Source organism: Carassius auratus, unplaced genomic scaffold (assembly GCF_003368295.1).
Source record: "Carassius auratus strain Wakin unplaced genomic scaffold, ASM336829v1 scaf_tig00000450, whole genome shotgun sequence".
In the NCBI taxonomy this organism is placed as follows: Eukaryota; Metazoa; Chordata; class Actinopteri; order Cypriniformes; family Cyprinidae; genus Carassius; species Carassius auratus.
This window is the reverse complement of record NW_020523301.1, coordinates 38,371-52,940: the sequence shown is the minus strand read 5'-3', so window position 1 is coordinate 52,940 and position 14,570 is coordinate 38,371. Positions and strand designations below refer to the sequence as shown.

At 36.9% G+C, this 14,570-nt stretch overlaps 1 protein-coding gene across 7 annotated transcripts in view; it reads left to right on the top strand.

The window, feature by feature from the left end:
- The first annotated feature begins 1,540 nt into the window (after positions 1 to 1,540).
- The window catches only part of LOC113068994 (brain-specific angiogenesis inhibitor 1-associated protein 2), a 49,021-nt gene continuing 35,991 nt past the window's right edge, over positions 1,541 to 14,570 (top strand). Inside the window, exon 1 of one of the 7 annotated variants that reach the window (XM_026241965.1) lies at positions 1,541 to 2,176. In XM_026241965.1, the coding sequence (XP_026097750.1) occupies positions 2,105 to 2,176 (72 nt within the window). In that variant the 5' untranslated portion in view covers positions 1,541 to 2,104. The remainder of the gene's footprint in view (positions 2,177 to 14,570) is intronic. The other 6 variants (XM_026241959.1, XM_026241963.1, XM_026241964.1 and 3 more) reach the window with 6 other exon arrangements.

Genomic DNA, 14,570 nt, shown 5'->3' with positions numbered 1-14,570 from the left:
TTTACAGGAACCTCAATTTTTTTTTATTAACTTCAAATTTGGAACACAACTTATTTAGACATATTCATGGCCCTAAATGAGAAAAAGTTACAACATTCCTGGAAGAAAAAATATGTTAAATTGTATTTCATATACATTGAATATAGAAATGATAGCTCACTTTTACCACCTGAGTCTGAGAAAGTAACGAGTGAAAGCTATTTTTTCCCCTTTTCAGGGTAGTAAAACACCAACATAACAACATATACCCTAAATATATATATAATTTGAGTCTATACAGTTTCCTTGAAAAAAAACTAATTGACCCACAAACATCAAAATCATGACAATTTTGTGTGTGTGCAGTTCAAAACACATCCTACTGCATGCATGTTCATGGCCCTAAATGACAAAAAGTCACAAAATATAAGGAATAAAATCTCAGGTTAACTGGTATTTCCGACAGCTCAAAAATGAAAATGGGTCAAATTGACCCAGAGCATAATACAAGGGTTAAATAATATGACCAAATGTTGAATAAATATCCTTGTACACTTACAATATTCAGTGGGCGATGCGTTTTGTGGTCGATCAGTGTGGTTTTTTCAATGGTAGAGTTTTATATGATTACATTGTCTGCCCTCAATTCTGTGTGTAGCTGTAGTTCTCCATTATATGATAGTACAGTGAGGGAGAGTGCAGCAGGGGAACTGTGTTGGTGGTGTGGGTAGGAGATGCTGAGAGATAGGCTACATGAAGGAATCCCTGCCTACATCACAGTCAGGCACAGACCCACGCTTGAATTGCACAGTGCCCATCATCTGCTGTACTCATCTCATCTGATCCTCCTCCCATCCTTGGGTGATATATGATGATGCTGGGAATACAACCATAAAGCAATGTTTCTCAAAACAACAAAAGACATCATCTCTCCTTTAATTTAAAGATAGGTTGTTGTTTTTTTACACAAAAATTTTAACTTCCTCTCCTTTTCAATTTAAGTTTGTTGTATGGTTTCTTGTACACAGATAAATATGAACTTTCTGGTAATAATGAATCTTTAAGGTGAACGAATCGTTTAAATGTATTTCCTTTGTTTTGTTCAGTGAAGTCACACCCTTTTTTGCGTTAACAAATAGCATCGAGTGCAGGTTGTAAAGGAGAATTTTATTTGATTGAACCTACAATTTCATTGAACGAGTCACTGTTTTGAGCCTAAATGAAACTCATTTGTGAAAGAACTGAATGTATCTCATGTCTGGTTTGTGAGCGAGGGTTAATTTGCCGTCATATTGAAAAAATATGTTTTTCATTCAGTTCGTCAAGTAAATAATTTACAGTAATGAATAAAATAATTGTATGTGAATAAACATATGTACACAATTAAAAAAATCTAATTTAATTTTAGATGTATAACTTCTATTTAATAATTGTAAAGGATAATAACTTGTTTTAGTGATGGTTAGGGTTTTTTAGACTTGGTGTTTTTTACATAATCGGTTCAATGAATGATTGAATGACTCGCTTATTGTCGCCACCTACTGGCAAACGATGTAAGCTGAAAAAAAAGTGGATGAATGGATCTTTTTATTGATAGAAGGGTTCAGTTCATGTAAATTAATTAAAATCCCCCACTAAAGAGTGGGTTCAAGAATACAAACTTAACTGTTCCTGACATCCCTCAGGATGGCGTCGAGCCAAACTTGAACGTTATAACGACAGCAGTATACACTGCAAGCACGCGACACAATGTTGTTGTAAATTATCTCACGTCCGCAGCTCTGTGGTCACACGAACGCTCCTATTATAACCAATGGAGCTTTTCCGTCGCGTCGCTCCTCTGGCTCGCTCGCAGCGTAGACGGTGAAAGAGGAGAGGCGGAGTCCGTCTGAATATCAAGCGCAGCTCTGCTCCAGTGACGAGGATAAACGCGTACCGTGGATTCCCGCCACTCCGGCGGCTGCGCGTGGGCATCAGTGAGAGAGTCCCATATAAAAGCTCCCGCATCCTCCTGCCTCCGACACTCTCTGTTTGAATGATACAGTGTCTTCTCCTCCTCCTCCTCCTCCTCCTCCTGTGTTTTCTCGGAAACATTTTCCTGCAGTAGAAATTCAAATAGTCGTCTATGGTTCTGAGTCAAGCTTCCAAAATGTCCCGGACCGATGAGGTGCACCGTATAACGGAGAATGTCTATAAGGTGAGTTTCACTATTATTGCTTTATACAGTTTTATATTGATATTTTTTCCTGCATTAATTATATTCTATATTTTCTGTGCAAGATGTATTAATTCATGGTGTAAACCTAATACAAAATTTTAATGCAAAGGTTTTCTTTTTAAAAGTTGCTTACTGATGAATAACTTGCTTAAAGGGACAGTTCACTCAGAAATGAACATTCTGTCATCATGTACACACCCTCATGATGTTCCAAACGTGTCCGTTTCTTTTCTAGGACACAAGCTGAAATCGTAGGCAGTATATGACTGACAGCCTCGGTCACCAATTACTTATATTGCATTTTTTAAGTACAATATAGGCAAAGTGAATGGAGACTTAGACTTATTAAGACAGATTTTAGATTTTGCAGTGAACTATCCCTTTAAATAATGCAAACTAGAGGCTCCTGTAATTAAAAGCAGAAATAGCTGGTTTCAGTGTAGAACCAGTTTAGCCAAATACTGGAATCTGTCCTGTAACTCATGGGACACGTGAGTTTCGAGTGTCTAGTCTGATTTCATCACTTGTACATGTAGAGAATAAAAACATTTCAAGAGTTTGCTTCACTACATTTCCTCTAGTACTTCAGTTTTGTAGTTCCTTCATTTCTGGGATTTGTTAAAAGCTTAACTGATAACTTTGCCCTGGATTTGAAGGTGTTAGTGTGAGTGTGTCTGTAGCCATGGATTTGTTTTGCTCTAAATGAGTTCTCAGTTGGTAATGTGGTATGAAACTGATTGTGTAAAACAGATGGAGCATATCTAGGTCCCATCAGGAAAGAGTGACTAATGCACTTCCATGGATCCCCACAGCACACACATACGAATGTCCATTTACTTCTTTTCTCTGCCAGCATTTCCCTCATAAGCTTACGTCTATTGTAGCGTACCTCTTTGAAACCACCTGACTCACCAAACTAAACCTTGGTGGCTGCTGAGACTGACCCAGTGAAGCGTGTTAGTTCAATCCTGCAGACATCTGTTAAGGGACTTTAATGTTTAGGCTGTTAATTCCAACCCATGGAGCTAAAATCCTGAAGGAATACTATTATTACTTGGACAGGGGTGGCGTTTTTCTGAGCTTTTATGATTTCTTTGGGGTCAGAGGAAAACTGTAGGAAACAGAGGGTTTCTGTCAAAGAAACCTGGGCTTCCATACCACCTCAGCAGTGCCACAAACTGATCACCTCCATGCCACGTCGAATTGAGGCAGTAATTAAAGCAAAAGGAGCCCCTACTAAGTATTGAGTACAGTAAATGAACATACTTTCCAGAAGGCCAACAATTCACTAAAAATGTTTTGTTTTTATTGGTCTTATGAAGTATTTTAATTTATTGAGATGCACCTGTAGATGATCTATGCATGTCACCCTGCATGTTGTATAATTTTTTATATTAGAAAATATGTGATAATATATATTTTAAAATGCTTCTTAGTGCTATTTTGGAGTCAAGTTAAACAATGAACTTTAAACTATGACTTTCCAAGACAGAGTTGACTGCTAACTATTAAGCCTAACCTGTGTGTGTGTGTGTGTGTATATATATATATAATGCATGCGCTAGCATACATCTAGTATGATATGTGTAGTATGGTATATAATTGCAGGCTTTAGAAAAAAAAACATGACTAGTCAAACATGTGCTCATGTGTTCATAAGGAAATGGAAACCACATTTAACAGGATTGCAAACAGTATGTAAACAGGAATGTTGCTCTAACTTGGAAAGGCTCATGTGAGGTTGAAGTCAAAATGAGGTCATGATAATATCTGAAGGAGGAAGTTAGTTGCCTTATACTGTAATTCTTTCTTTGAATGTGGAGATACATTTTTCATGAGCTTAGAAAAGTTGTGTAACCAAACTAAAGAAAAGCTTTAGTATAATAACTGGGCGTTTCTTGACCACATAATCCTCCTTCAGGATTATTTTGCATGCATTAGTATTATCTCCTTGTCTAAGGCAGAAGTTTTAGAGTATTTACAGTGAAACCATTTCCATTATTATGACCTTTGATTAAAAAATGGTGACATTGTCCTGCTGGATTGTACTGGATTGATTGTTTTAGGATTAACTAAAGACATCAGTCTTAAGTATCTCCAATGTTCTCTCATAGATGGTATGATTGTAAATAGGATGAAGCCATAGAATTGACTACCTATATTAAAAACCTATATTAAGACACTTTATAAAGTAATCAGGGGTAGCCAGCTCAAAGAAAAAACAATTTATACCTCTGTTAGGGATCATCATTTCAATGTCCTGTAGCGTTGGAACTCAAGTTATGACCAATGTCACCTCTAGCTTTGAGCATTGAGGTAGTTTTGTCCTTTCAGACTCTAAGTGGGAGGATATTCATTACTCATTGGGTCTCTTGGCTTCTTTAGGCTCTGTGATTTGTATAATTATGGGTATTGTGTGGCCACAGTGGGGTTCTCTATTAAAAGAAATGAAGAGACAGCGGATGCAGCGGAGTGATAAACTGCACTCACAGATAGAAGAATGAAGTAGTGGGCCATTTGACAGCATCAGGCATCATCTTTCACATCAGCGGTTCTCAACTGGAGGGTCTTGACCCAGAAATGCTGGTCTGTTCTTTCACAGAAAGCAGGACAAAATACAAATCATAAGAGACAATGTAAGGTTATAATCCGTTGTTGAGATGGCAAAATAAATGGGCTTATCAGGTTTTAAAAGAGCAGAGGAAATGGTCTCTGTATCTTTAGTTGTTGACATCAGAGGTTGAAAGTCTGGTTAAACTCAACAGCAGGGTGTCAAACCCAGCTCCTGGACACCCTCAGTCCTGCAGAGTTTAGCTCCAACACAACAACCTGCTTCAACACACCAGTTTTTAAGTAATCCTAAAAACCTTGATTATCTGGTTCAGGTGTTTTAATTAAACTCTGCAGGGCTGTGGTCCTCCAGGAACTGGGTTTGAAATCCCGGCTCTATAGTATTTTAGTGTTTTTGTGACTGAAATTTTGGCAGGCCAATAATAATAAAAAAATAAATAATAATAATCAACACACATTATATATATACTATATTATATATATATAATTTTAAACATGACCATGTTGGTCCTTGACCATGTTGTTGTTTGTTTCGTGCATACAAAATGGTTGAGCTACAACAGATCAACAATAATTGGTACTGTGGACAAAAAAATAATTTGTGTCAGTAAAAAACAGAGAAGTAGCTTGAAATTGCTTGCAAGTGGTTTAATAGATGCTACTTGACCAGCATTCAAAGTTAAATGACTCAATCAGCCAAGTTTAATTACCCAAATTCTTGGTTTTGGTAAAAAAATAAAAAAATAACAAAAACAAATTGACCGATGCCATGTTCCACTTAAACTGGTCTATTCTTACTATTATTCTATTATTCTTTTTTGCATGTTGTTGGGCCTATTGAATTGCAACCTTTTTTTGTGGTTACTTTTGTATGATAAACAACTATCATATACATATAAATATCAATACTACCCTACTGTATTGTGTTGCTGCTTGATGGCCAAAGTAGAAACTAGGTCCTTATGCAAATCTAGTTGAGAAATATGCTTTTAAATTCGTATAACTGTCAGCTTTGTCTTTTGAATGCTCATATTTGTTGTATTTTCTACACTGATTTTGGTGGGAAAATAACCCCCACACAAAAACAATAAATAAATAAAGAGTCTACAAAAATATAAACTCACTTAAATGTTTTCAGTAGAGAAGCAGTACACTATTAAGTGTAGCAGAACTGTTGAATAAACAAACATGAAAGGTGCAAAGCATGTGTAGAGCTTGAATGAAAGGCATGTCAATTTTGTGGAAATCTGCCATTCTTTCAATGGAATTCTGCGAGAATTCTGTGGAACTCCATCTGTCGGCAAGTCTTTGTCCAGCTTTATGTGAGATTTTGGGAGTGTGTCGATATGTATGTTTTGTGTGTACGCCTGGCAGCTGCTTAGTAATCCCACAGGACCTTGGGAGCTCAAATCCACCCGTCTACACTTAGAGTGACTCAGCCTGCATCTGCCAGTGTGTGTGGGCAGTGTCTCACGGGCCAATGGAGTATGTGTGTCAGTACGTGCATGTGCCCCTGTCTCCGTGTCTGTGTGGGTAGTGTCTAGCAGATCGAACGGTCTGCTTGTGAGAATGTGCCTCTGCTGAAGCGTAGGGGTTGTGAGTTCAGCTTTGTGTGTGCCCACGGTGAGTAGGACAGTCAAACCTCGAAGATATTGTCATCTGTTGGAGGCATTTTTCTTCGTACCACATTGCACTGCCCACATCTTGACTCTTACTGGGCCGCACTTCTGTTGATGTAGATATCAGGCTGGATTATGCTAATTAATATTTTCTTAAAAGAGGAATATTTTTGTCCCTTTTCCCCTTCAAATAGATGATGACGAGGGGAAAGTTCAGCATTTCATTTGCTACAATTTTACTGTCAACAATCACCTTTAAGTCACATTTAATGACAACGAAATTTGGTTGCCATCCAGAGCAGGTCCTTTGTTTGATGGATCTTTGCCTTGTTCTAAAATCAACATTAACTCTGTACGTGTTTGTTTTTTGTTCAGGTGTGTGTTCTCAATAAAATGAAGTGGATTTTAAGGGTCGAACAGGGATTTCTTTGTAGACTTGCTATGAGTTTTGGATGAGGTCATGGCTTTTCTTTTTAATAAAGTATGTTTTGATTTCCCAATTCATATTCATAGCAATTAGAAACGCACAGTATGTGTCCCCTTGCGCCCTGGTTTTGGCATTATATAATAAGTCCTAGTTTCATCTTTTTCTCTTATCTTAGTCCAAGTCATCTGGAGAGCGTTAAAAGAATATAGATTGCCATTAAAAATACATCCTAAATAATTTTTTGTTTGTTTTTGTGCTGTAAGCTGTCAGATAGAAGACAGATGGTAGCTTAACAGCATGTTGGGCGAAAGCTGTTGGACTGTGTGTTTGCGTCTGTGTTTTTGACTGTCTGTGTACCTCTAAAGGGAATGGAATTCTTAGTTGAGACTACTAGATCAGAACAGCTCCGTAAATGGCAAAGCTTACGACTTTATGCAGAAACCTGGTACTTACAGATGGCCGCATTATGAGTGTGCCACCTTCCTTTATTATGCCATGTTTTATTTATTAATTAATGTCCCGCTTTCTGGACTCTTGCTTGCAGAATACCACAGTGACCTCTGTTGTTGCCTTTTTACGATGAAAATACATATTGGCTGTGAATCCATGTGGCTGGCTCTACCCTTACGAAAGGAAAATATATTTACCAATATATTTCTTAAAATATATTGTGATATATTGTAATATATTATTTTCCCTTTTATTTTCTAATATTTTATATATTTGAATACATTTAATAATACATTGATGATACATATATTATATAATACATTGCAAAATATACAAATGATTGCCACTTTCAATATATTGCAATATATTGGAAAAAAAAAAAATATATATAAGAATATATGCCTAATATATTACATGATATTTTCCAATATACTACAATATATTTTTGTTTCATAAGGGTAACCAGTAATGATGACTACTGTATAAATTGGCTAATGTTTAGGTAAATTTATCTGGATTATCTGATGAATGTTGAAATCATTGAGAGCCAATCAAAAGCCATCCTGCTTTGCTTGAGCATTTAAAGCAGCAGACGAAAAAACTGTTGTGCATGCTTATAATGAACAGAACATTATCTTGTGTACTATACTATTCATGTTCGGTGTCAAAAGGCTTTTAGTCAGTGCTTTTAGGTAACATGAGATTGTATTTTTGTTAGTGTGGTGTTGTGGTTAAAGCTAAGGGTTGGTTGTAACTAGATTAAAGAGTTTTATGTGTGCAGCCAGATGGAGAGAGAGACTGCACTGTTGTCTGTGTGATTTGTAGGTGAGAAGCAGGCCAGCTGTTTGAATGTCAGTGATGATGAAAGAGTGAATGAGAAAAAGAGGAGGGAAAGATTTTATTTTGCCAGCAGCACACCAGATTATTGTGTCCTCACAGGCACAAAATGTTTTTGTACTTTCACATAAAAATCACACAAATACGTATCTAAAGCACTAAACAGAGACATCTGTGTGCTTTAATGAATTCTTTTATAATCATTTAGACTTTAATGGCCTCTAAAGTCTGAGTGATTATAAAGGAATTCATTAAAACAATGGCGTAAATAACATTTTGTACCTCTCACAGCAGCTTGATGTAGAAATCCACTCCAGGTTTATTGATAGAAAATATCTGAGGCTAAAAAAATACTTAGATGTCTTAGTATTTTGGCCCTTAAATATGTCTTAAGTGCATCTCTTTTGACATTTATTTACAGGGCTGTTATATCTTTGTCTCAAACCCAGAGGTGATCTGCTTATGTGACAGTATTTTGGTTCCATCCCACCTCATTTCAATCTAATGTGAGCTAATGTGGTCCTCTGGCAGCCATGATGGATATAATGTGATTGAAGAGCAGTCTGTTTATGTCATGCCTGTTATGAATAGACACTGGCAGGGCAAACATAGGGCCTACTACTGTCATGCGTGCCAGGCAGAGTGGTTTGAGTGGGTACCAGTGTAAGAACGGAGGATGGAATTGGCAAGGAATGAGAGAAACCCATTACAATATCCCTGATGAACAAACGTGTAAGGTTACAGCGATGAGATTATATATTTGTTTTGATCATCCCACGAATTGCAAATTCACCTTGCAAATGATGTGGTAGCAGTCTAGCGGAGTGAATCTCATGTAAATTGTCAATAAAATGTCTGGAAATATTAATCTCTTATTTCAGGCACAAATCAAAATAAAAAATGAAAGTATATTTTGCATATAGTTTATATAGATCAAATTGTATTTATATAGCTTCCTAAAAAAAAAAAAATTTGTAAAAAAATCCCTGAAAAATTATAAATATTATAAAATAGTATACCATACTAATAATGAATAAATAATGATTCAATATAATTTAATGATATTGATAAAAAAGTAAATCTATCAAATTTGTAAATACAATACAACTGCAAGTCATGGTAGTATTTGTTGAACTGAAATGAATTCATGCTTATTTAAGTTATTATAAACAGGATAGTTTTAATTATTATATGACATTATTATTATTACAGAATATCACAGTAATTTGTATGAGAGTTTTTTTTTTTTTTTTGCGTTATAGTAAGGAGAATTTGGATAAAAATGATAATGGACCTAAAAAAGGCATGCAAAATATATTTTCTTATTTACTTTTAATTTTGGTGTCTTTCACAGTTAGAGAGGGCAACAAGAGGAATACAGTAGAATGAGAGACACTGATTGAAGGTGAGAGGAAGGGGAATGGTTTGACACATTTGTGTGTTTGAGACAGGAGGAGATAACTGGGAGATGCTGGAATCTTTGCTGTGACATTTCATTCGAGATCTCATGGGAGGGTACACCAGCAAAGAGATACACACTCACCCACCCACACACACATAGGCCCATTATATACAGTACATTCCTTATACACAGACACATGCAGCAGCACAAGCATCTCAGCCGTATACATCTTTGTCTCCTTTCACTGAAATTTAAATCGTGATTCACTCATTTCTCATCTGTGTTTCTGTGAATGGATTGAGGTGTTGGGACAGATGGGGACACAATGTTCCTTTAGTCAAAAGTAACAAGCTCTAGCTGCACAAACTTCCCCTCCTACTGCAATCAGATGGTATGATCCAAACGTGCGGGGAATAGGAATGCAGTGTAGCAGAGAGTAATGCGGGGGGAATTCCGACACAACCATATATGGGCAAGGAAGTTGCTCTCTCTCCATCTCACCTCTCCAAGCTCACTCTGAAGTGGGATGCACACAGTGCTGATGTTCACGGTGAACTCGCATAGGCACACATACACCCACGCACGCACATACACAGACAGGCTCATCTGAAATGGAAATTGGTAAGATGAGCGCCAGGGCGGCTTGTAGGAGTGAGACAGCTGTAACTAAATGAATTGCAGCATCCGCAGTGGACATGCAAAGATCTTTGTCCATTAAGGAAGATGGAGGCAGCCTCTGCAGAAAGCCCAGCTACCAGATCAGAGTCTAAGGGCCCTATAATACACCCGGCGCAATGCGACGCAAGGCGCAGCACAAGTGTGTTTTCCAGTTTCAGTCCGGCGCTTTCCCGTCCAGCACCACGTCGTTTAATTAGCAAATGCATTTGTGCTCATTTTTGCGCCCATGGGTGTGCTGGTCTAACAAAGAGGTGTGTTCACGCGCATTGCTATTTTAAGGAGCTGAAAATAGAGTGCACCATAGACCAACTCAAACCTGCTCTAAAGTCTGGCGCAATATTTTTTCTTTGTTATTACGCTGCTTATTAAACACAGGGATACACAGCAACACACAAACATGCCAAATATTACAAATTAAAGGATTGCAATGCATAAGATTTCTTTGTAGGCAAAAAAAAATAAAAAAAATAAATTCTGTCTTTAGACTTGCCAAATTCCGCCTGGTGAATAGCAAATCCGTAATGGCATGAGAACGCAACTAGCTCTTAAGGGGAATGGAAAATGAGACTCTGATTGGTTTATTGCACGTTACATCCAAAAAACACCCATTACTCATTGGCCCAGGCGCACCAACTGTTGGGACATGCCCTGAGTGCACCTGTGCCGTTCTCTTTACACTTTGCATTTAGATCGTTAAAATAGGGCCCTAATACTCTTGTTGTTAGTGTCGTAGTGTAATAATAAAATGATAAAACTGATTTTTAATCAGTGTTTTCTTGAAGCTTGGAGTTTTTATGAAGGAAGTGGTTAAATACCAATCAAAATAAAACCAAAGACAGATCTTTTTGTCAGTATGGGACATACATCTGAGTAAAATTATTGAAAAAGTGACATTAGTGAAAATGTTAGGTGGAACTTTCAACAATCGATTGTTGAATGGATGGAGGCTATCAGGTGAATACGAGTTAGCAAAATTTTCAGTTTTAAGAAAGAGTTGGGGTTTAAGAAGGTGAAATTATTGGAGAGGTCGGGTATATGTCACCAGTCTTTACACCAGAAGATCAAGCCATGATATTATGATGAATAATTACAAGGAAAATATGCATGTATGATCTGTTCACAATAAAATCATTAACATGCATTTTGAAAATACATAGGGTGAATTTTTATTTCATGCTAAATATCTTTGGAAAGAACAATATACTTATGTGTGTATACCATATGGATATATAAAAGGAATCGTTTTGCATGATAAACAAGAATTTATGTGGTTACAAAACGTGAAGTTTCTTTTTTTTTGAGACGTAGGAGGAATATGTATAGCATATTGCTTTTATATCTCTTAGAAAGAGCATGCTGTGTGTGTGTGAGAAAAAGCTGAAATGTGTTGTTTACTAGATGATCTTACAATATGTAAATTACACTGTTTCAGGGTGCAAGGGGTCTTTCTGAAAAAGCGAAAACATGTCTAGCTGAAAAAATACATACAGTATTTAAAGTCAGGGTCACCTTGAGATTGTAGTTATTTACCAAGTGAAACTTCCTGCCCACGTTTAGTTTGTTGTTCTCTATAAACTTGCAGAATAATGGTAAAAAGTTTCACATTTGCTCTTTTGGATCATAATGTGGTTGTAAAAACGTGCCAGTGACATTCATACAGCGTGACATTAGTTTCCAAAAGTTTCCAGAGGCCATTATTATTATATCATAATAGGTGTATACATTTCAGGTAATTTCCAACATCGAACAATCAAATTAATTGACAGTGCAATGCAGTGCTTTAAATAGAAGGTTAGCTGTTGAAAATCAGCCCTTGAATCTGGGTTCAAAAACCTATTCAGACACACTGATTAATGCTAGAGATGTTCCGATACCCTTTTTCTCTTCCCGATACCGATTCCGATACCTGGGCTCAGGGTATCGGCCGATACCGAGTACTGATCCGATACCTGGGTGTATATCTGTATATACAGCTGTATATACTACTAGCCCTGTGTAAATTGCTAGAATTCTTTTTATGGTGTGCTTCAGACAGATCCCTCAATAAAACATGAACAAATACATGGTGAACTACTGTATTTATTACAGTATTTTTATTATCTAACATGAATTTGACAGTATTATTTATTTTCTTATGCAAAAAAGAACTTCAAATGCAGCCAAAAATCTAACACCGCAAACTAAAAAAGGTATTTAAGTTTTACAATATAACTGTATAAAAAAACTGCAACAAATAAGTCTAGGAATATAAAAAAGATCTATTAATCAGATAATCTCTAACAAGTAAAAAACAAGTAAAAAACAAGCAACCATCTAGGCATAATTATTATTATTATAGAGATGTATTATTATTACTGTAGGCTACAACAGTAGCTTTATATATTGTCAATTTACTCATGTAAACCAAACATTTATTTTAATGGGCTGCCATGAAGATCTTTGAGTGTCTGTGTTTATGATATGACAGTATTCTCAAATGAAACGGTAAATTCTCATGAAGTGACGGTTTATGCGTTCGTGTCCTCATGACACACAGCAGAGACTACAAAACAGCGAGCTCTCGCGCATCTGTGCCAGTCACCCACAGAGATGTAGATTTTGCGGGAGTAATATTTAAATAGTATTTTGCAGTTTAATATTCACAGACACTAGTATATATTCGGCTACTGTCTGGAGCCCTGCGTTTTGACTTACACGGAAGCGACTGAACGCAGTTGCCGGTACTGAATATACTCGAGAGTCTGTAACTACCGGTACTACAGAGACATACTGCTAACCACTGATCTATAATATAGTAGCGGCTTCACTGTCTTTTGGCAGTTTAGAATGTGATGAGTGATCCAGTCATATATAGATAAGGGCTGCTAACGCGTTTTCATTTCTTCTTCGCTGCTCTAAACAGGGGTTGCTTGTGGCAACACAGCACAACTTCCTGTGTTTTCAATGCATTTTGAGCAGCGAAGAAGAACCGTGCAGCGGTTAGGCAAAGCTTGCGGTCATAACTAGGTCTTTTTTAAGAAAATGGTATCGGATCGGTATATGGGTTCATGTACTCGCCGATGCCGATGCCAGAATTTGTTGTGGTATCGGAGATATTTCCGATACTAGTATCGGAATCGGAACAACTCTAATTAATGCATCATTATCCATTTCCATACTCAATTGTCCTTAAGCTGTAGGAATAAAGAGAATTACATAATGCTGAACAACAGGAAGTCTTCATCAGATTGCAACATACATCAGTGGCCACACGGCTGCTTTAACCATGTTTTACTATGCATATTGAAGACATAAAGATGAAAACGGCACTTTTGCTTAACTACCTGACATTGAGGCATAGATTGTTATTGGACTGACACACACACACACACACACACTCACACACACACACATAAAAGAGCGCAAGAGTTGATTACATTCATCAATCCTTTCCAAGCTGTCTGAGACTGCAGCTGCATTAGTTTCACATCACAGGTTTGTGTTGTAGCAGGTTTATATAGCACCAAGTTTGTAGGTGTTGATGTATAAGGGTGTGTTTGTGGTAAATGAGGCATGATTATAACCCTGTTAGTTCAACAAATACTAACCGTTCTCCCATTTCTCAATGTATTACCACGGCGAAGCCAAACTGTGTGCATTTGAATACAGAAAATCTTTCTAGGACTCATTTATATCCTCAAAGGCTTCCTTTATATATATATTTTATTAAACTCAATTTATAAAGACATTCTAAGGGTAAAGTTCAATAAATGTCTGCACATTTCTGCTGATATAGTTGGATATATGTTAACAGACTGCTGAAAGTGTGCTTCATTTGCTTCTCTGCTTTTATAAAAAAGGTATATTATACGGTGACCATTCATATTTAGTGCTCTACTTGATACTGTAATATGTGAGCACACCTTCATTTCAGGGGGAGCATGAAATTCCCCCAGCCGTTTTTGAACAAGGTCCCTATGATAGAATATGCATCAATATGAAATGTTGCCCATTAGCCAAGACTATTAATTATGTCCTAATGAACATGTCTGTAATGAAATGCTGAAAAATGACATGGTAATCTGTGTTTAGTGTCTGGCGGAGCTGCACTGAGATGAAAATGACACCTAATCTGGGGTTTGGTTGCTCTCGCTCATGCTTGTTGAACATAGATTGATTGCTTAGGGACTAATCAGAGAAAGTGAGTTTTCCCAGGAGTGTTTTTAATGCTTTTAATGATTAGATGTTGGGTGGACATCAGCTTGGCACTGGTTCATGTATAATGCTGATTTCTCTAGGAGAGAGCTCTCTGGAAACTGTTGGGGGAGAGGAAAATAGTTTGGTCAAATTTATTGGCTTAGCGATTTTAAGTCTTTCCCATGTACATATACTGTAGAATGGATGAGATTT